The sequence below is a fragment of the Thalassophryne amazonica genome, chromosome 14 (genome assembly GCF_902500255.1).
Source record: "Thalassophryne amazonica chromosome 14, fThaAma1.1, whole genome shotgun sequence".
NCBI classification, from domain to species: domain Eukaryota; kingdom Metazoa; phylum Chordata; class Actinopteri; order Batrachoidiformes; family Batrachoididae; genus Thalassophryne; species Thalassophryne amazonica.
In genome coordinates, this window is record NC_047116.1 from 19,154,541 (window position 1) to 19,178,092 (window position 23,552).

At 41.0% G+C, this 23,552-nt stretch overlaps 1 protein-coding gene across 1 annotated transcript in view; it reads right to left on the minus strand.

Moving 5' to 3' along the window:
- Window positions 1–4,244: 4,244 nt before the first annotated feature.
- sytl5 (synaptotagmin-like 5) overlaps window positions 4,245–23,552 on the minus strand; it is a 48,763-nt gene continuing 29,455 nt past the window's right edge. Inside the window, 9 exon segments of the mRNA XM_034186213.1 lie at window positions 4,245–7,495; window positions 9,514–9,722; window positions 9,803–9,856; window positions 9,858–9,933; window positions 13,279–13,408; window positions 13,536–13,697; window positions 19,571–19,673; window positions 19,839–20,017; window positions 22,525–22,590. Of these exon segments, the coding sequence (XP_034042104.1) occupies window positions 7,353–7,495; window positions 9,514–9,722; window positions 9,803–9,856; window positions 9,858–9,933; window positions 13,279–13,408; window positions 13,536–13,697; window positions 19,571–19,673; window positions 19,839–20,017; window positions 22,525–22,590 (1,122 nt within the window). The 3' untranslated portion in view covers window positions 4,245–7,352.

Sequence of the window (23,552 nt, forward strand, 5' to 3'; positions counted from 1 at the left end):
AGGGAGATCATTCCACAGAACAGGGGCACGATAAGAGAAAGCTCTGTGACCTACAGACTTTTTATTCACCCTAAGGACACAAAGTAGTCCTGCGTCCTGTGAATGCAAAGCCTGGGCCGGTACGTAAGGTTTAAGTAGATCAGATAGATAGGGCGGTGCCAGTCCGTGAACAATTTTATAGGCTATACATACTTATACTCACTATATTCTATTTTTTCACATCATCTGTTCACTTTAGTATTTATGCACCGACCAGCAAACATTGCAATATACTTTAATCACCTTTCTTTAATGTAAATCTTTTTTTTCTTTACTACTGTACAACTCTTGCTGCTGCAACAAGTGATTTTCCCCGCTGTGGGATCACTAAAGTTTATTTTATCTTATTCATCACTCAGAAAGTATCAAAATATTTATGTGAGTCAAAATGTACGTGTGACTCAGAATATACTGTACATACATGTGACTGAGAATATATGCAAATTTGAGAGTTTGTGCGTGTTTTAAAATGCTGTATTAGTCAGAATATATACATTTACGTACCATATCTGCATGCATGAGTGGGAATGTAAAAATATATGCGAGCATGAGTCAGAATATATGTATGTGTGAATTACTGTTTGCACTTCTCCTGACGTCACGTATCAAAAATATGTGTGAAATGAAGCAGGAAAGCGTATCGGTGGACTTTCTTTAGTTATTGTTGTTAGTAATTCATCACACACGAAGAAATGCAAGTTAGTGAGACAAAAGCAGTGCGAAACATCGACCAACATCCACCAAGACATTACAGAGGAGGACACACGAAGACCTACAGATAGACAGAAAAGAGACATAGGCAGCGATGTCTGACCAGATGTCCCTGTTCCTGATCCCAGCCTACAAGACCATCATCAGCAGAACTAAAGTCCAGACTCAGACAGTACAGATCCGGGCAGGGGAAGCTTCTTCAGCACTGGAGGACCTCTTTGAGGACTTGAACACACTGACATTGAGTCCAGTGTTATTCCACATCAGCTTCTGCACTAGGCAATGTTAATTCAAAGAAGCAGACTAGAGTGTTCCCCAGCCAGAACCTGTAGTTGAACAGCAGTTTGCAAGTGCTGCTCAGAACCCGAGATCCAGCTCTCAGATCAGGGGACAGGGTAGTGTGTCCAGCCAATCAAGGGCAGTACTGCACAGAGGCATCAGACGTTCTCAGGAAGAATACAACCAGTGCATCAAAGATAGATTCAGGGGAAACAACTTCCACAATGTGGCAGAACATCAGAGGCATCACAGATTGAAAACAAGGCCAGAAGGACCTCATATTCCTGGATCAGCACAAGATGTTCTTCACCTGCTTCAAGACCAGCAGCAGGGGACAAAACAAACAGGAACAACCAACCACTGCCTCTCCAGTCTTATCAGGTCCTGCAAGTTCTTCAGAACATCATCAGCCTGATGGTGTTCAAGGCCGGACACTGAAAGCCACCATCATCCCCGTAGCCAAGACCTCAATAAAAGGCACCAGAGAGCTGATGCATACTCTGCACACCACAATACCAATACTGTTTAACTTATAACACATACCCCCCCCCCCCCCCACACACACACAGCTATCTATCTATCTAATAAATTGCATAATGACACCTGCAGTCATTTATTCGTTAAACCTTTTCTTCATCCTCCTCACTGTCCTCAAGAAACCAATCTGAGTCTTACCTTAGCCTTCCAGGGGGCACTACCTGAGAACAGGAAAGGCACCAAATTGGCCAGAAATTCACCAAAGTTTGATTACGAGTTCTTCCAGTAGTGGTACAATGCCATATATTATGGTTTTTTTTTTTTTTTTCAACTTAACTGATTTTTCCATTTCAAAATTTTAAGAAAATGCAAATACTACTGCTACATTGTCTGGAAGTTTCACAAATGTTTATCAGTGATCCCCTCCAGTGGTGATACATGATATATTATTTTTCAGCTTGAGTGGCTTTTTCAATGTCACAGAGGTCACAGTCTGAAATATAGGTGGCTAAGATGATTTTAATTAAAGAGCTAAAATCTGATGAAATAATGGACATTAATTCTCATTCAAAATTGTGCATCCTCCATAACTGACTATTGTAATGTTTTATATTCTGATTTACCATGTATGAGTACAATATATCTTCAGGTGATTCAGAATACATCTGTTAGAGTTTCAACAAAACCAGAAGCTTCAGTCACATTACGCCAGTTTTTGGCCTCCATTTACTGACTTCCCTTGAACTTCAGAGCAGATTTTAAAGTTTTGTTGTTGACTTACTGCATGGTTGCGCACCAGCCTATCTTGCAGAACTTGTTAATTCTTATGTGCCTTGTTGTGCCCTGCCATCTCAGGGGTGTGAGTTTTATTTCGATTCCGTTGGTTAAAAAGAAGTCAGCAGGCTTTAGAGCCTTTTCATATCATGTGCCTTCTTTGTGAAATTATTCACGTCTTGACATTAGAAAATTCACTTCAGTTGATTGCAGTTATTGCCGGATTCTATTTTGTTCTTATGTATGTTCAAACTTTTACCATTTTACTAATCAGGGTACAGACTCTGTATCTATTTAAATTCTATTTGTTTAGCATTAGGAGCTAATGTTTGCTAAGTATATGGGCACTGCAGATAGACCAGAAAGATACATGTGGGGGGTTGCATGTGCAAGTGTATGTGTGTGTGTGTGTGTGGGGGGGGGGGGGGGGGGGGGGGTTGTGTGTGTGAGATTGTATTGTTGCCACAGTTACTGTTGCTAAGCAACAACCCAGTCATAGGTAGAAATATATATGACTTTTTAGTGCAGCAGATACCTCAAATAATCTTTCACTTGGTGATACAAGCACTAAATTTGTAACAGAGGTGCTTCAGGACCTACTCTCTTAGAAAAGGTCGCTATTCAGGTAAAAAAAACACCAAAATGGCCACCATTTTCCAAGATGGCCACCAATCGAACTGGTTTTTAAGCTTGTTTTACCTATATTTTAATTGAATAACCATATCTGGAAGATGTAACAATGGAAATATATGATTTGGAGCCTAGAAAATCCAATTATGCAGTCAAAAAAAAAAAAAAAATATTGAAAAATCAGGTAATTTTATGTAAATGAACACTCGTTCAATGATGTTTGCAATCTGCTAAAGTTCCAAAAACATAACACCGATGATTACATGTTTGTTGCTTTGGTATGAAACAAAGTCTCTGTTGATGTACAGTTTGCATAAGTTCTTTTCAGTCATCACATTTGCAGGAACATACCTGTGTACACTTGAGGCTGAAGCGATAGCATTTGCATCTTCCTCGGCAGTCAGTCTTGCATCCACATTTTGTCAATTACTGGCAGCTCTCTGCAATTGCAGGAAGCTTTGACCACAGAACTTTCCAGATCTCACCATCTTTTATCCAACCCCAGTTGGCAGGGCTTTCAATTTGCATTTCACACACAGTAGCCTGGCCCTATATACAGGCAGCTTGGAAGACAGACCGTGGTGTTAGTTTTGGGGATGAAAATTTACAAGGTGATTCCATAATTTTTTCCTCAGAATTGAGTGATTCCATATTTTTTTCCTCTGCTTGGTCTAAAAAAGTAACCGTTACTGACTGCCACAATCTTTTTTCCTGATTTCTTATAGTGTTTCTTAAAGCCAGAAAGTTGCCATTTGAAATGACTTTAGTTTTGTGTCATGTCTGTGATCTGCTTTTTTTCTACAAAATTAAACAACTGAATGAACATCCTCAGAGGCCGATGATTCCATAATTTTTGCCAGGGGTTGTAGATTGTTAGCTACGATAAACGGTGCTGCAGCCAGCTCAATAAGCTAACGTTAGCTGTTAGGTTTAACTAATTGTACCCCACTCCTCCATTTTTATCACTAATATAATAATATTAAAAAAGAGAACAAGAAAAAGGACATTTGTAAATGGTGCTGAAATGTATATGGAGACAAGATTATTAGTACCTTAGTAAAAGGATACTGAGGTGGAACCGCTCAACGCTAAGGAGAGCTCAGGCCTCGCGGCTTCACTAATATGCTTGCAGGCGTTTAATGCTTCACTCTGTGGTGCTGGTTAGTAATCAAGTTCACAAAGTCGGTCACAGACAGGCAGCGTGGGCAGTAAAAATTATAACACACTTGTTTTACCCAGATTGCAAACCAGCTGTGCAGCTGCACACTCATTAAAAAAAAAAAAACAATCAATCACATAAATCATTAAAGAGCAGAGATATTTCACCAATAAACTAGGATATGGAAAGATGTGTTTATTTCAAATATTCTTACACATTTGGGAGAAAACAAGCTTGATTACAGTGAATCTGATGCGAGGAAACCAGACACAGAGATAGTACATGCTGTACATCTATAGTTTTAACATGTATTGCACGCGCCCTCTCAATCTAAACTACGCTGTTGAGTAAACACTACGTGACTGTGATTGTGCACTCTCAAACTGCTCTGGGAGGTCAGAGCACGAGGTTCATCAAGGACAAGCAGACAAACTGGCATTCCACATGAAAAAGGGTACGACGGAGAACAATTTCAGTGTTCAGAGTTTGGTGAGCCGAGCGGATTCATCACGGGACGGTGGACCGCCGAGCCGGCAGGGACACAGTGAAATCGCTCTGACTCGTTACTCGGCTCCCCTGAGATGAAGGCCACGTCGCCTCGATGATGAATCACTCTCCACTCAGACCCCGTCCTCGACGACCTATACGAAAACTACATTTGTCCTCCAAATTGTACAAATCTGTAATGATCAGTGCTTAAACCTAACCTTGTTTTTTTGTTTGTTCTACTCTCGATGATTCTTCGGACACCATGCAGCATTTATTTCACACCTTTACACTCTTATGTGGAGTTACATCAAACCTAACGTCAGTTGTGTAACCTGACTTGTGCTACGTTTTTTTTTTTTCAGACAAGCAAGGGTGGAAAGTAACTAAGTGCAAGTACTCTTCTAATCAAGTATCAGTTTATCTACTGTATTATTTTGGACTATAAGTTGCAGGTTGTTTTTTTTTTTCACTAGTTTGGGAGGTCCTGCGACTTATACTCTGCTGTGACTAATACCCTGTAGTGACATACATGTGCGTTTTTCCTCTTCGAGGTGCGTTTATTGGCAGGTGTGACTTATACTCTGGAAAATATGGTCCTTAAAATAATAATAATGATAATAATAATAAAAAAAAATCAGATTTCACCCACATTAAAAAAGTAATTCTTGGACCAACCATAAACTGTGATACCAGCTGGTTCGAAGCTCAAATGGGGTTGATCCAAACGTGACCATCTTGGCAGTGCTTGACTTTGCCTAGATCCCAGCTAAAGAGGTGGAGCAGGGCAAGATCAGCATGATGTGGCTTTGGGAAAGTCTTGGAATTCCCAAACAAGCTAAGGCTAACAGGTTAGGAGTTAATGTTACATTTAATCTAACTTCTTAACTTAAGTTCAAAGAACTTAATTCATTCAGGTGTTACCAATTGAAACAATTCAATTGAGTTGGTTCAACTATTTTCTTTATTCAGTGTAGGCTGGCTGTCCAGTAACTTCTTGGGGATCCCACAATTTTTCTGGATGTCCCAGAGAGCATTCCGATCAACTGAATCAAACGCTGTGTGATAATCGTCATAGGCTGCATAGACTTACTGCCAGTATTCACGCTTGCATTCTACAGTACGAGTATGAGTGCTCGCAGGGCTAGAATGCAGTTGATGGTTGTTATCTTGTGCTGTTCCAGTTGCTGAGCAGCAAGTAGCTGGGACTGAATGCTATTAAGGATAGTCCTTCCAAGCACCTTCCCTGGCACAGTGTGATACCCCTACACTTGTTACAATCCATTCCAAATTAGGAGAACAATCTGTAGCGATGATACCCGTATGCCAGATTTAAACAAAGATTGCTTGCGATGCCAGGAGAACACAATCTCCACCTGCCTGGAGGAGCTCAGATCCAATGCCACAGTTTTCTGGAGTTTACCCCGCCCTCAACTGTTTCATGGTCTTTTCGATTTCACCATGATTTGGTGGTTCACATTTAACTTGACAATCAGTTCTAAGAACCCTGGTGCCAGGAAATGTCTGTCATCCAAGCAGGAGGATCATCTTTAAACAACTGGATTAGGTGCAGGCATTAGAAATTGTGACCGGCATATTGGCTCAGTAACTGTGGAGTAACAGGGTCGCTAACATCACCAAGCTGTCAATACCGCTAATCAGTGATTTATGTTAGATGGAAACAGAAAAGAAAAAGTGTCAAATTAATACATTTTGTTATTGGTATAGCAGTAAATCAGGGATGCAGATGGCCACCCCACTTAGCCCAGTCTGCTTTAGGTTTCTTCCTGTAAGGAAAAACAATAAACAAGCAAACAAACAAACAAAAAAGGACACTGAGGGAGTTTTCTCCCCTTATTATTATTGTTATTATTATTGCCAATGTGCTTGCTCATCGGGTGCGTGAGGTCTCGACCTTACTTGTGTGTAAACGCCCTGAGATGACTTATGTTGTGATTTGGCACTGAACAACAACAACAAAAATCAAAATATGTGGAGAAAAGGCCTAAGATGCGCTTTAAAAAATACATATTCAAAAAAAAAAATAAGCATGCAGATAAGTGCTTGATAATAAGGTTACTTCAGTAAAGTTAAATGTGGGTTGACTTAATTGATTTTCTCCATTAAAATGACTGATTTAAAGTTTTCACTTACAGGAAAAGTTTCTAAAATACAGTCACAAAGTCATGTTAGGGCTCCCACGGTAACAATAACGGTTTGGACTATTTCTCCTTTACCCTGATCACAGCACTGACTCTGCTCAGGCAGTAATGCAGGAGGACAATAAGAGTACTGTTTGAGTAGCACAGTAGTTCCTATATAGTATTATTCTTTCCACCCCTGTACACAGCTGTTTAAAATGGAATGAATACACCTTGTTCCTGTGATCCGGAAGAAGGTGCAGCTCGGCTGTAAAGGGAATGTTTCATACGTCACCTGACGCTTTGCAAATGTCACCTGAAACTACTAGCAGAGATGACGGTTGTGCAGGAATCACTGAGACATGGACGGACACATCTGGAGTCACACCGTGTGCTTATTGGACAGATTCATTTACATACGGCACAAGTTCTTCATATACAGTAGTAAACAGCAGTGGTTGGTCATGACGACTACATGTTCTGGAGGGCAGAGGGCACGTGTGGATGAGCGTGTGTAAGGCATGACTGGCTGATCTGGACAGGAGAAGGAATCTGCGGCTCAGGGGGCAGGAGGCAACGGTTCCTGTTATCTTTCTCGTCACACGATTCTCTTTCTCTCTCTGATCTGGGACTGTCTGTCTGTGCTTCAGGCCGGCTCATGTGTTGTGCTTGCACATGCTCGACCGCAGCATCAGAGTGGACTCCAGTGGAACTTCTGGGTTTTCTATCATGCGCTGCCACAGTCGCTGTTCTTCCCCGAAAGAGTCCATCCAGTCCACCTCCTTTCCATAACTTTGACCTGACAAAGGGCACAAACACATAAACATTTGTTTCACAAATGCCCACAAATATCTTAAACATACACTGACCAACACTGACAAAGGACTATGGAGGTCTCCCTAAGTGTCAGGATTTAATATAATTTCAGACTTTCTGCAGGTTGTGCAAAAATGTTTGGATCAATATCTGAAAATTCTGTACAACACTTTGGCCTTATATTGTGCTGTAATTTGAGCAAAAGTTGTTTCTGACTCCTCACCAGGAACCTTGGTCCAAATTCCACCAAGTCTTGGTATGTGGATGACTGTCATCCATGGAATTACTGGGGTCACAGGACATTTTGATTTTCACTCCGCTGTTCATCGAGCTACATATATGTCGGTGGGTTCTGGAATTTCCCAGACGAAGTCAAATTTGCCAAAGGTCGCTCAGTGGGGTCAAGGCATTCAGGTCAAAAGTCAACATTTAAGTTTTTCCACTATGATTTGCACCAAACTGACACGTGGACATGAGTTACGGACTCATCCAGATGACATCAAAGTAACTGAAGGTCATTAATTGGGGTCAAAAGCAAAAATTGATGTTTTTCACTCTGATTTGTACCAAACTTGGCACACATCCAGACATGGGTTCAGTCCAGGTTAGCAAGGGCGCAATTTAGAACTAGAAATTGGGGGGACAAAGTGCGAGGCCCACAGGGCCGAAGCCCATAGGCCAGGGGTCTGGGGGCCGCTTTAGGCCCCCAGAAGCCAACGGTTTCTAGATAAGCTCAGATGCTTTCTGAGAATCCAGAACAGTGATTTTAATGTTTTAAGAAGACCATACCATATTCTGTCCCCCCGGTTGAAAAGGTGGGGGGACATGTCCCCCCCTGTCCCCCACCAAATTGCGCCCATGCAGGTTAGGTCAAATTTGCTTAATGTCAGTTATTAGGGTCAAGGGCATTAAGGTCAAAGGTTAATTTTGAAGTTTTTGATTACAATTTCTACCAAATGTGGCACACATGGAAGTGGGTTCTGAAAATTCTCAGGCTCAACTCCTTCCAGGTCAGTTTGCTGATTTATTCAAAACTTATGTTACTGAAGACTGACCCCAAAATTTCCACTATAGAATGCATTTTGGTAAAGGACATGGAATTTAACTTTCAACCCTGAGAGTGAAGGCCTAGGACACTGGGGTGAAATGTGAGATTGCTGTAGCCCTTTATGTCCATGGGTGCCATCACCTAATGCAGAGGTCTCAAACCGGTTCCAGAAAGGGCCGAGAGGGTGCAGGCTTTCTGTGCAACCACCCACTCCAGCAGGTGATTTCACTGATTAACTGATTCCACCTGCTCAAAGTGATGTTAATCAGTGACATCACCTGCTGGAGTGGGTGGTTGCACAGAAAGCCTGCACCCTCTCGGCCCTTTCTGGAACCGGTTTGAGACCTCTGACCTAATGTATGCAGAGGCTGTAGGTACTGGGATTAAAAATTCTAAGTGGCCACCATTATTCAACCTAACATCATCAGCAACAACAACAACCATCATCATCAGTATGTACGTGTATCCCAATCCCCCTCCACACACACACACACACACACACACACACACACACACCCACACACACACACACACACACACACACACACACACACACACACACACCACACACACACACACACACACACACACACAACACACACACACACACACACACACACATACACATTCTACCCATAGGGCAGGTAATAATAATAACTATAATAATGGTAATTCTTGAAGGACATGTACCTGATCTTGATGGCCTTTTAATCAACTCACATATATATATATATATAATTTTTAAAGATGCTCTGCTGATTTTTGACTGTCACTCTTACAGATTTTAAGATGGATATTACCAGTTACAGAAAGCAGGCAATGATGCTCCACTAGTGTTAATTTTAATCTTGCTGTGTATCCAGTGTGATAAAGCGGTCTTCACCGGTGACCAAGAAGAGCTTCATCATGTCTGTACCGTGGTGTAATGGAGGAGCGTGTATGTGGACACACACCTGTACCAGCTCCAAGCCTGACTCCTCCCAGGAAGACATTGCTGGCCAGGGCCTCCTTGTCCCAGACGGTGAGCTCCAGACACACATTGTTGAGGTCTCCTGGCTGGAGGCCGCAGTAGGTGAAGGTGTGGTTCCACTGGGGGTTCACTGTGCGCCGCTCCACCTCCGTCTTGTGCTTAGTGGACTTGTTACTGTCAGGGAGCAGGTACCTGGATGAAAAAGTACAGCTTTACTGCAACTGCTGCGACTTCGATAAAACCGTGCTCCAATTCACGAGGGAGCACCTCACCCTTTAACGAAAGGATCAGACGTGCTGCCAGACTTGACGGCCGTTAAGTTCTTGCTCCTTGACTAGCAGCTCAACCATGCCCCCTTTAGGTGGTGTGAAGCTGCTCACCTTCTTGCCTTTCAAGAACCTTTCTTTACTGTTACGGGGAAAGAATATGACACCGCTTAAACAGGTTTGACACTAAATGTTCTTAAACAAGAACAAATGATGAGCTTTGAGAAAGTACACTAAAAAAAAACAAAAAAAAAAAAACAGAAAACTGAAAGAAATTGCTTCAGTTGGTAAAACAAATTCATAAGTTGTGTAAATAAAGCTACCAAGTTGGTACAGATCAACCTGGTTTATTAGGCAATTTTCTTTTTAATGTATGTAATGTTTAATTTTGATTCAAACAAAATGTCGCTTCACGTTCGTAAAACAAAGTGCATCATATCTGGTAATAAGTCCAGGATTTATGTAGAAATTCACGAGTACACAATGTTGAAATTGAACTTGTAAATTAAACTAAATTTCTTGGGGTCTTACTGACGATAATTTAAGTTGGAAAACACACATAAATTATGTACCCTCGTGCGCATGCGTGAGTTTTTTCACGCGTGTCGGTAACGTCATTTCCCTGTGGGCAGGCCTTGACTGAGATGTGGTCCCGCCCTCTCGGCTGAATTCCTTTGTTTCACACGCTGCTGGAGACGGCGCGCATTGGCTTTATCAAATTTTCTGGACCTGTGAGGAATATCCTAGTGGACACTATTCGAGAAATTTAGCTGTTTTCGGTAAAAAGTTTAATGGCTGATGGAGCGATTATGGGTGGTTTTCTGTCGCTGTAAGGACTTCCCACGGAGCGGGACGTCGCGCAGTGCTTCCAGGCGCCGTCATCGGCCTGTTTCGAGCTGAAAACATCCTAATTTAAGGCTTAATTCACCCAGGACGTCGTGAGAGAACAGAGAAGATTCAGAAGAGGCCGGCATGAGGACTTTATGCGGACATTCCACTGTTTAAGGACATTTTTTAATGAAAGACGTGCGCGCAAATTCGCCGAGTTGTTTCCATGACGACTCGGCGAATCTGTGTGCGCCGCGACAGGAAAAACACCTCCGTGTTGAAAACCATTTGTAAAATTCAGGTGGCTTTTGATGGCTTTCAACAAGTGAGTAACTGAGAAATTCTTTAACAGCTTGGGCATGTTCCAACTTGACCGTTAAGGTTTCCAACGGAGGTGTTTTTCCTGTCGCGACCCCCCGCGGTCGGGTCTGGCCCGACATGCGACTCTGCCCGCACGTTTTTTCATTACAAAATGTCTGTTAACAATGGAATGTCCGAATAAACGCCTCATGCCGACATCTTCTGAAAGTTCTCTGTTCTCTGATGATTTCCTGGGTCAACAGAGCCTGAAATGTGGAAGTTTTCAACTTGAAACGGCGAGACGCTGCCGCCTCGAAGCGCAAATCGCCGTCAGGCACCGTGGGCCGTCCTTAAAGCGACAGTTACAGACCAAAATCTCTCATCAGCCGTTAAAATGTTTACCGAAAATCAGCTGAATTTATCGAATGGTGTCCACTCAGTTGTGCCTTACAGTTTTTGAAAAACTTTTTATCAAACAAAGCAGCAGTCTCTGAGCCATTCCTCACTCAAAGACTGCCCACAGGCGAATGACGTAACCAACAGGCGTGAAAAAACTCTCGCATGCCCACGAGGGTTCAAGCATGGCTGATGTAATCACATGTGATTCAAATCCATATGGTTTTTGAAAAAAATAATAAGGTCGGATACTTTTCTAACAGACCTCGTAATTAATAAAGTTACTCATAATCTAATTTGGTTATTTTTAAGATTTAGTACTCAGAAAAGTAACTATTAGTTACTTTGCTGATGAGTTACTTTGCTGATTGCTCAATAATACAAGTAACCAAGTTACATTACTCGTTACCTTATTAGTTACATTACTTATTAGTTGCAAGTTTTCGGCAGATTCTAATAAAGTAATTGCATAATGCTGCTAATGAAGTAACTGCATAAAGCAACTGTATAAAGCAACTAAAAAAGTAACTTGTCAAAGTTACTTTTCACAACACTGGTAGGGGATCAAATACTTATTTGCAGCAGTAACATACAAATAAATTATTTAAAAAAATCATACATTGTGATTTCCGGATTTTTTTTTTTTTTTTTTTTTTTTTTGATTATGTCTCTCACAGTGGACATGCACCTAAGATGAAAATTTCAGACACCTCCATGATTTCTAAGTGGGAGAACTCGCAAAACCGCAGGGTGTTCAAATACTTATTTTCCTCACTGTACCTTATATCATTCATTACTTGTTCATACATGACCTACTATATTAAAGGTTGGGGAACTACCTACAAAACTAATACAAATCCTATATTTTTACTTCAAAAGAAGCTAACAATTATTTGTAAGAAACCATATCGTGAGCCAACAAATCCGTTGTTTGTCTGTTTGCATATTTAGAAATTTTGGGACATTGATTATATCATAATACAAATTCTGTTCAAAGTAAAAAATAAACTTCTACCACAACATGTCCAGGACCTGTTTAAAATGAGGGACTCCAGTTATAATTTACGAGGAACATTGTTATTTCAGAAATCAAAGATTGGAACTACCGCAAAAAGTCATTGTGTTTCTGTTAAAGGTGTAAATATTGGAATAACTGCCCAGATAACATAAAATCACTTGGTAGTTTGGTTGGCTTTAAAAGGCTCTACAAAAATATTTGATTACTTGCTATAGCATGTTAAATTAGGTTTACTGATTTTGTTTTCTTTTTTGGTGCACTGCTGCTTGCATGTTTGTGTTTTTGAAATTCTAGTTCAAGGATCAGTTTCTACTTTGTATTAGTTATTATGGGTTATCATTTATTTTTGGTTAAAGGGGGTAGGCATTTACAAGCTTTTGCTTCTGCCTGCACCCTTTCGGGTGCATGGGATTATTTTCTTTCTTTCTTTGTATGTTTTTTGTTGTTCTGGACCTGTGTGTGCTGAATAAATTCATTCATTCATTCATTCAGTATGTAGAGATGAGCTGCTGAACTTCAGAAAACTTTCTTTGTGCAATAAGATCTCTTCCAGAACTCAGCACGTCTATGATGCAGTAATTGGAGCTAATTATGCAGTGAGAGAATTGATTGCAAAAGCATAAAAGTCAGTTCTTAAGAAAAGACAGTCTACTATTAACTAGCAATTTCTGCCAAATGCATGGATTTGCATAAAACGATGAGTTTGGGGAGATGAGGATGAGTTAGTTTCTGAGCAGGTTTAAAGGTTTTGCTCTCTAGTTATTAGCTTATTGTCCATATCTAGACATGGGAAATTTAATATGAGGTGCAATGATCAAGTATGAAGAATACTAATTTAAATTTACCACCTTCAGAGCTTTTCTACTCAGTCTGCAGACAGAAGTGTATCAGCCTTTGTATAAAACGTATGACTCTGGAGTCTAACATCACAGAATGTTACTTTAAGTTAGTCCTCATTTACCTTCTACTTGCTCTAGAGGCAGCATGAGGTTCTTCTCTGCAGGAATGTACTTCAGCACGACTGTCAGTTCTCCTTTGTACTGCATTGTGGAATCTATACTGCTCTCCGCCTACACACACACACACACACACACACACACGCACATACATAATTCACAAACCTTTCAAACTCTGACTTTGTGTGTTTGTATGACGAGTAAGAGCAATAAATACGTTCACGGTGATTCCACTGTCTACCTTAGGTTGCAGAGCGTACCACTCCTCGATTTGAGAATCAAACTCCCAGGAATCGAAGGACAGCTCCACTTCTCCCAGGAAGCTGTTGTGTCCAAAGCGGTCATGGTGCCACACGGAGACCTGCAGCGTCCGAGTCTCCAGCTGTGAGTGGCTGATCACATACTGCCGAACACAAGACAAGAGCAGGTTGATGTTCAGCTACACGTGCAGTATGCACTGTAAAAAATAAAACACTGAAGAAGCTTAAAAATTTCCAGCAACCAGCTGCAGACATTTGGATTTTTTTTTTCCATCCACGGATATTCGGTGCATCAGTTTAGTTGAGAAAGTTTGCTCAAAGTGTTAGTTTGACCAACCTAAATTTTTGAAATTGTTCAATGAACTTACAGTAAATAGGTTTGCTGGAAAAAAATATATAGTGTGACAGAGGCCAGCAGGAGTCACTGTGTAATAGTAGTCAACAGGCCTCACTCCTCCGACAGCCAAAGGATACTCCTGCCACTCAGGCCAGAGTCCGGGTTTTAGCAGACTGGACAGAACATCCGCCGCCCATCCCGGTGTCACAGACCAAATGGTACACCCCTAAAAATCAGTCCGCCTTTTGTATCTGCGAATGCGTCATTTCGGACCACAGCAGCACGTCTGAGACAGAGTCTCTTCACCCAAAGCAATCAAATGGATTAATGGGATTATTAACCATCAGATGATAAAGGTAAAACCTCTTAAATCATTCTAAAGTCAGTTTTAAGCAGAAACGAGGCCAAATTCCGTGACGCTTTGAAATGTCCGACACGCAGTGAACACATCAGCTAGCAGGCCATTTAGCTGCGGCGCTCTGATCGCTTCATCCACCTTTTACGATGAAATAATGCTGAATTTATGTGGAAATGATTGTTGTACAAAAGCTTCAGATAGCGCTGAGATCAGTGAGGAAAATAAGTATTTGAACACCCTGCGGTTTTGCAAGTTCTCCCACTTAGAAATCATAGAGGGATCTGAAATTTTCATCTTAGGTAAATGTCCACTGTGAGAGACATAATCAAAAAAAAAAAAAAAAAAAAAAATCTGGAAATCACAATGTATGATTTTTTTTAAATAATTTATTTGTATGTTACTGCTGCAAATAAGTATTTGATCCCCTACCAACCAGCAAGAATTCTGGCTCACACGGACCTGTTAATTTTTCTTTAAGAAGCCCTCTTATTCTGCACTCTTTACCTGTATTAATTGCACCTGTTTGAACTTGTTACCTGTATAAAAGACACCTGTTCACACACTCAATCAATCACACTCCAACCTGTCCACCACAGCAAGACCAAAGAGCTGTCTAAGGACACCAGGGACAAAACTGTAGACCTGCACAAGGCTGGGATGGACTACAGGACAACAGGCAAGCAGCTTGGTAGAAGACAACAACTGTTATGTATTTATTAGAAAGTGGAAGAAACGTCAGCGTCATCGGGGGGGGGGACGATTTTTAGGGGGACCATTCGGGGGCGAGGCGAGGGAGAGGAGAGTCAACAGAATGCAAAAAGCAGAGAGAGAAGTTGCTACAATTGCAAATTATTTAAATCTCTGTAGGACTGGAACTGATTTAAGACATTTTAACAAACAGAAGTATTTGTCAGGGTTTGAACCACCATTCCTCTGTTTTATAGACAATCTGTCCTCCCACTCTAACCATGGTCACAAAAACCTACACTCTTTATTCTAATATTATTTGAGTTTGTTCAACTGTCTAACATTTAAAACTTGATAAAATGCAATAAAACTGATTTAGTAACTTTAAATTGATTTTGTTAACAGGCTCCACAAAATTGTACTAGATTGGTTAAAAGAAGCCCTGCAACAGATTGCCGTCCTGTCCAGGGTGTACCCCGCCTCATACCCTGTAACTGTTGGGACAAGCTCCAGCCCCCCGTGACCCAATCTTGGATAAGCAGTTGAAGATGAGTGTGTGGTTAAAAAAAAAAAAACATTAAGTTCCTCTAAGTAAATTAACTTATATTATTAGAATTTTAACTTAAAGATATGTATTATAAGTAAACTGACAAAAAATAAATAAAAACAAATAAGTGCACAACCCACCTCAACTTTTAATCTATAAAGTACATCTATATTATAATAGCCAAGTGGCCTCTGTGTGTGTGCGTGTGTATGGCTTCGATCAAGGAGAAATCAGGGCAAGCTGACATTCGCTGCTTGGAATGCTTAAGTAATTTGGGTCAAGCATGAATGCTGATAAAATGGAAAATTGATAGGACAAATATTTTCTGAGAAGTGATATTAGTTTACAACAGTGAACAATGGACATTGTACTGCAATGCACCATGGGAGTTTCAGGTCTTAAATGTTATTGTGGTTCATGTTAGATTAACAGTGTTGTTAGTTTTATTGATTTGTGTTTTTGTAGTTCAATTGGTTTAGTCAGTTTAGTTAAGTGTCATGTTACCATTACCATGAGTGAGAAGTGTAGTGTGTTTGATGTCTTCCGCTACTGTCTCTGTATGTGGGTGTGCAGAAAAGACAAAAAGCTCTGGCTCAGTTTTCATTCTTCTGCACAGCTCACCACAATATATTAAAAGAGAAGCGGCATCTGTGTACATATATGTGTGTGTAACTGTAACTTTGATCACGGACAGAGAGCTGACATTTTCCGTTTGGTATGCTTATGCATTTAAAAATCAAATGACAAAATAGAAGTCAATCAATCAATCAACTTTTTTCTTGTATAGCGCCAAATCACAACAAACAGTTGCCCCAAGGCGCTCCACATTGCAAGGCAAGGCCATACAATAATTATGAAACACAGTCTACGTCTAAAGCAACATAACCAAGGGATGGTCCAGGGTCACCCGATCCAGCCCTAACTATAAGCCTTAGCGAAAAGGAAAGTTTTAAGCCTAATCTTAAAAGTAGAGAGGGTATCTGTCTCCCTGATCTGAATTGGGAGCTGGTTCCACAGGAGAGGAGCCTGAAAGCTGAAGGCTCTGCCTCCCATTCTACTCTTACAAACCCTAGGAACTACAAGTAAGCCCGCAGTCTGAGAGCGAAGCGCTCTAATGGGGTAATATGGTACTACGAGGTCCCTAAGATAAGATGGGACCTGATTATTCAAAACCTTATAAGTAAGAAGAAGAATTTTAAATTCTATTCTAGCATTAACAGGAAGCTAATGAAGGGAGGCCAACACGGGTGAGATATGCTCTCTCCTGCTAGTCCCCGTCAGTACTCTAGCTGCAGCATTCTGAACCAACTGAAGGCTTTTTAGGGAACTTTTAGGACAACCTGATAATAATGAATTACAATAGTCCAGCCTAGAGGAAACAAATGCATGAATTAGTTTTTCAGCATCACTCTGAGACAAGACCTTTCTGATTTTAGAGATATTGCGTAAATGCAAAAAGGCAGTCCTACATATTTGTTTAATATGCGCTTTGAATGACATATCCTGATCAAAAATAACTCCAAGATTTCTCACAGTATTACTAGAGATCAGGGAAATGCCATCCAGAGTAACGATCTGGTTAGACACCATGCTTCTAAGATTTGTGGGGCCAAGTACAATAACTTCAGTTTTATCTGAGTTTAAAAGCAGGAAATTAGAGGTCATCCATGTCTTTATGTCTGTAAGACAATCCTGCAGTTTAGCTAATTGGTGCGTATCCTCTGGCTTCATGGATAGATAAAGCTGGGTATCATCTGCGTAACAATGAAAATTTAAGCAATACCGTCTAATAATACTGCCCAAGGGAAGCATGTATAAAGTGAATAAAATTGGTCCTAGCACAGAACCTTGTGGAACTCCATAATTAACTTTAGTCTGTGAAGAAGATTCCCCATTTACATGAACAAACTGTAATCTATTAGACAAATATGATTCAAACCACCGCAGCGCAATGCCTTTAATACCTATGACATGCTCTAATCTCTGTAATAAAATTTTATGGTCAACAGTATCAAAAGCAGCACTGAGGTCCAACAGAACAAGCACAGAGATAAGTCCACTGTCCGAAGCCATAAGAAGATCATTTGTAACCTTCACTAATGCTGTTTCTGTACTATGATGAATTCTAAAACCTGACTGAAACTCTTCAAATAGACCATTCCTCTGCAGGTGATCAGTTAGCTGTTTTACAACTACCCTCTCAAGAATCTTAAAAGGAAGGTTGGAGATTGGCCTATAATTAGCTAAGATAGCTGGGTCAAGTGATGGCTTTTTAAGTAATGGTTTAATTACTGCCACCTTAAAGGCCTGTGGTACATAACCAACTAACAAAGATAGATTGATCATATTTAAGATTGAAGCATTAAATAATGGTAGGACTTCCTTGAGCAGCCTGGCAGGAATGGGGTCTAATAAGCATGTTGATGGTTTGGATGAAGTAACTAATGAAAATAACTCAGACAGAACAATCGGAGAGAAAGAGTCTAACCAAATACCGGCATCACTGAAAGCAGCCAAAGATAACGATACATCTTTGGGATGGTTATGAGTAATTTTTTCTCTAATAGTCAAAATTTTGTTAGCAAAGAAAGTCATGAAGTCATTACTAGTTAAAGTTAATGGAATACTCAGCTCAATAGAGCTCTGACTTTGTCAGCCTGGCTACAGTGCTGAAAAGAAACCTGGGGTTGTTCTATTTTCTTCAATTAGTGATGAGTAGAAAGATGTCCTAGCTTCACGAAGGGCTTTCTTATAGAGCAACAAACTCTTTTTCCAGGCTAAGTGAAGATCTTCTAAATTAGTGAGACGCCATTTCCTCTCCAACTTACGGGTTATCTGCTTTAAGCTACGAGTTTGTGAGTTATACCACGGAGTCAACACTTCTGATTTAAAGCTCTCTTTTTCAGAGGAGCTACAGCATCCAAAGTTGTCTTCAATGAGGATGTAAAACTATTGACAAGATACTCTAACTCCCTTACAGAGTTTAGGTAGCTACTCTGCTCTGTTTGGTATATGACATTAGAGAACATAAAGAAGGAATCATATCCTTAAACCTAGTTACAGCGCTTTCTGAAAGACTTCTAGTGTAATGAAACTTATTCCCCACTGCAGGGTAGTGGTATGCAGGAATAGACTCCACTCACACCACAATGATTAATAGGATAAGTAGCAGAAATGGATAGATGGATAAATGGTGCAGTGAATATTCTAACTTTGTCAAGCAACTGTTGTACAGCAGGTTAACCATAAGCCAAAACTGCCTTTCAGCAATACGCAAACACTCCAAGTTGCTCCTGGTCCAATCTTTCATCACAGTAAGATAGTATCACGAAGAGTTTAACACAATCTGCAATACCATAAAAGCTTATTTTTCAATGAGGTCATGATGCTAAGTCTGTTAACTTAGCAATTGAGTTGATCTGAATCAAAATTTTTAGTTGATCAAGTGTAACGTCGCAGTTTGAGAAAGGTTTTTCATCTACATTGATGCAACTAATATCCCTGAAATCACAGCAGGGATTATGACCACACTGCCACAGGTTCAAGACAAAATCTCATTCTCTCGACTGCTGTAGAAAAAAAATTGGCATCGCCAGCTGAAAATCTGTTCTGGAGCATTTCCTGAAGTCATATGATGCTAAACTGTGGCGACTGGTTTTAAAGAAAGGTACCGCGGTGGTGCAATTGGGGGCCACAAGACGTGCGTACATTGGCTACTGTTGCAGTGTTTATGGAGGGAAGAACAGTTTTATGACACTTGCACAACAGTCTTGCCACAGTCCTGCCACAGTCCTGTGATTTTCTGAAACAAGGAAGACCGTCTTAAAACCGGTTGTCACATTTTAGGGTTGCAGGAGTTGAAAAGCATATTTTGACCATCTGCAGGATATGCTCCGCTGTGGATTTTCAGCCTGTGACACATGGCAGACACCCATTTCTTCTGCGATGCTGAGAGAATGCGGCGCGCACACCTGTGATATTTTGTCTTGATCCTGTGGTAGTGTGGTCATAACCCCTCATGTGACTGGACTGAGATTTTTAACTTTTCAAAATATTTTTTACAGTGATTATAATGTCAAAAACTTACCCTCAGATTCTCATTGAAAGCAGGATTGATGCTGTTTGCCTTGATGCTCGTCTTCCTCTTGCTCTGCCGCGACTTATCTGGGAGCAGGTAAGTTTTGACGTAACTGCCATTAAAAAGAGACAAAGTGAGTCCGTCACGCTCCCTGATATGAAGTCATCAGGGCCGCCGTTTAATGCGGCAGAAGAAAAGTCTAGCTGATATCACACGGCTATCTGTTTTTTTGTTTATAAACCAGTAAAGTTTGATAATAGCCCGTGTCCGCTCTCACGCGTCTGTGCGTTGTCGCCTCTCGTCTCCTATTGCCAGGTTGTGGCACTCTTTCACCAGCACATTCAGAGCACCGGTTTTGTAGCTGTAGCTGATGTTCAGCAGGATCTCACCGCTCACCCTGGCGTTGCCATAGTCACCGGTCTCACTGTACATGCTCATCGTGCTGTTAATACTACTCTGTTCAGTCAAAGACAAGAAGCAGCAGATGTCAGATATACAGTCAGTGTCAGAGCTACAGATGTGGTACAAGGACTAGAAAACAGAAACACTTAGCTGAGGTTCAAAGAAAGAGTGCAATGAGAAAAAACAGGCAGAACAAGAAAATGGCAAGAGAATGAAGAAAAATAAAAAAATATATATATATAAAGAAACATGACATTTGCACAAGTTTGAAGCAAGGTTGTAAGAAAATGACTATACTGTCTCTTGCATGGTAAATTTTATTGACTACATTTGCATAGATTGCTGAAAAAATCCCTAAAAAGGTGCAGCATCATAGCATTCGGAAGAACCTGTCATTATGTGTCTCGTGCAATTTTCTTTACTGCAACAGTCACACTGAGGGACACGATGAACAGAGATTTTCTGGGAAATACAGTATATGCATATTTTTTAAAATCCAGATGAAGCAGGTCTCAGCCTCATTATATTAAATTCTGGGGGGCATTTAGTGAAGCAAAGCGCTAGCTGTCGGCGACCACATTGGTAACCTCTGTTCTCCTCTGTTGGTTTAATGTTGGGAGTTATTGCTTTATGTGCTGTTAGTTCCAGCTGATTAATTCTGCTCTCCTTCTCTCTCTTTGAGGTGCTGCGGCTACTGTTGGGGAATCAAAGTCTGACATCGCCTGCTGGACTCCCGGCTGAAGGACAGGAAGGACAGGATAAAATACTCACCAATGACTCTTGCCAAAGTGGACACTGAGGGGGACTCTATATGTGGGGCAGTTTCTCGTAGTCCGATTCGGTTTTCTTCTCCATCTTCATTTTCCTTGATGCGTTTTTGAATGCCCATGTGTCTGATAGGAGTGTGGGAATTTTCGGCCGCAGTCAGGACAAGGAATGGTCGGTGGGGGTCTCAATTGAAGGAGTTTTTCTTTTCTTTTTCTTGTGTACGATGCTGGATTTGATGGTATTTCTCCAGAACCAATCTTGCACTAAAATTTCAAAGGACTTGACGTCTATGTCAGTTTTCTTGAGGTTTTCCATCATGTGTTACTAATGTAATCTTTGTGACTGTGGTCCCAGCTCTCTTCAGGTCATTGACCAGGTCCTCCTGTGTAGTTCTGAGCTTTCTCAGAATCATCCTTACCCCACAAATTGAGATCTTGCATGGAATCTCAGACTGAGGGAGATTGACAGTCATCTTGTGTTTCTTCCACTTTCTAATAAATAATCATAACAGTTGTTGTCTTCTACCAAGCTGCTTGCCTGTTGTCCTGTAGTCCATCCCAGCCTTGTGCAGGTCAGTTCTGACCCTGGTGTCCTTAGACAGCTCTTTGGTCTTGCTATGGTGGACAGGTTGGAGTTTGATTGATTAAGTGTGTGAACAGGTGTCTTTTATACAGGTAACAAGTTCAAACAGGTGCAATTAATACAGGTAAAGAGTGCAGAATAAGAGGGCTTCTTAAAGAAACATTAACAGGTCTGTGTGAGACAGAATTCTTGCTGGTTGGTAGGGGATCAAATACTTATTTGCAGCAGTAACATACAAATAAATTATTTAAAAAAATCATACATTGTGATTCAGGATTTTTTTTTTTTTAAGTTTCTGTCTCTCACAGTGGACATGCACCTAAGATGAAAATTCAGACCCCTCCATGATTTCTAAGTGGGAGAACTCACAAAACCGCAGGGTGTTCAAATACTTATTTTCCTCACTGTATGTGAAGCACCTTGGGGCGACTTCTGTTGTGATTTGGCACTATATAAATTGAACTGAATTGAATTAATGGTGCAAAAAGACATGGAGTAGTCACACACTGTATCCCAAAATCTGCAGCCAATGCCCGACTTTATGTTTTTGGAGATTTTTAAAGGTCAGCTGTGTGACATTTTCTGGTAGGACATAATGCAGAGGATTAATGTTGAATGAGTGGAGTACAGAGTATATTCAACCTGTCTGATGTGCACAATGGTTTAACAACTTTTGACATTTGCAGTCACTTTAATTAAGTTAAATACAAAAGACAGTTGGGTAAAATGGTCGTGTGCAATTTGAAGGCTGCCAATTAAAAAAAAAAACGCAGAAAAAGAACTCTAAAAGTCATGCTTTTATTTTATTAAATTTATTTATTTAATTTTGCAAATGTGACTGTCGCTGCTCTTGCCAGGATGTAACAGTTCTAAATTACTGGTCTTAATGTTATCGTTCAGGCGGCGTTGAAGTTACACAGTTGGAATGGAGCCACGCTGTGTTTCTCCAACTCTGAAGTCTGCTTCATTTATGTCCCAACGGGATCCTCCCTGATGAATATCTACAGTATGTGTGTTAATCTACAGACTTAAAAGATATAGAGGTGTGTAATCCCCCCATTAAAATGGCCTGTGTGTGTGTGAACGACACACACATTGTGATACCTCAGAGTCGAAACATCAGCACAACATCACGTAATGCTTTGCTGCAGCGGCACATTTTTCTCTTCGACTGGATAAATTCATGCACAGATGTGGGAGGAGAGACTCACGGTCTCAGCATCTGAGTCGGGGACACTGAGGTAGCCCCACCTTCTCTCTGAGCCGGGAGTGGAAGACTGGCAGCCGATGATGTCAGAGACACATAGAGGGAGCGGGGGTGGGGGGGGGGGGGCATGAGAGGAAAGGGCAGGAGGGACAATTGAGCTTGTTGATGTGTTAGAGATAGAAGCAGACCCCGAGCGCAGCAACCCCGGCCCCCGAGGAAGAACTGCAAAAACCCCCGTCTCCAGCAGAAACAACCAGAAACCACATTACACCACAGTTTACCATGGCACTTATCAGACGAGAACCACAGAGATTAGCCAACTCATCTGGAAGCTACAGTGAAGTCAACATAGACATGCGGACACGCAGGAGACTTTGTTACGCACAAGAAAGATGACAGGATGAAAAACAAGCACCACTCCTCCATGCATACGATGAATTGTTAGCACTGCAGATTTAGCATCTATAATTTAAAAAAAAAAACATTCCAAATATTTACTCATGAAAATGTACATCTTTAATCAAAATATTACTGCAAAGTACAGTGAGGAAAATAGGTATTTGAACACCCTGCGGTTTTGCAAGTTCTCCCACTTAGAAATCATGGAGGAGTCTGAAATTTCATCTTAGGTGCATGTCCACTGTGCGAGACATAATCTAAAAAAAGAAAAAAAAATCCGGAAATCACAATGTATGATTTTTTTTTAATAATTTATTTGTATGTTACTGCTGAAATAAGTATTTGAACACCTACCAACCAGCAAGAATTCTGACGTCACACAGACCTATCATGGTTTAAAATCCTGCAAGGCAGCAACGTCCCCCTGCTGAAGCCAGCACATGTCCAGGCCCGTTGGAAGTTCACCAGTGACCATCTGGATGATCCAGGAGGAGCATGGGAGAAGGTCATGTGGTCAGATGAGACCAGAATAGAGCTTTTTGGAATCAACTCCACTTACCATGGTTTAGACGGATGAGAACACCCCCAAGAAAAACCATCCCACCCTTGAAGCATGGGGGTGGAACACATCAT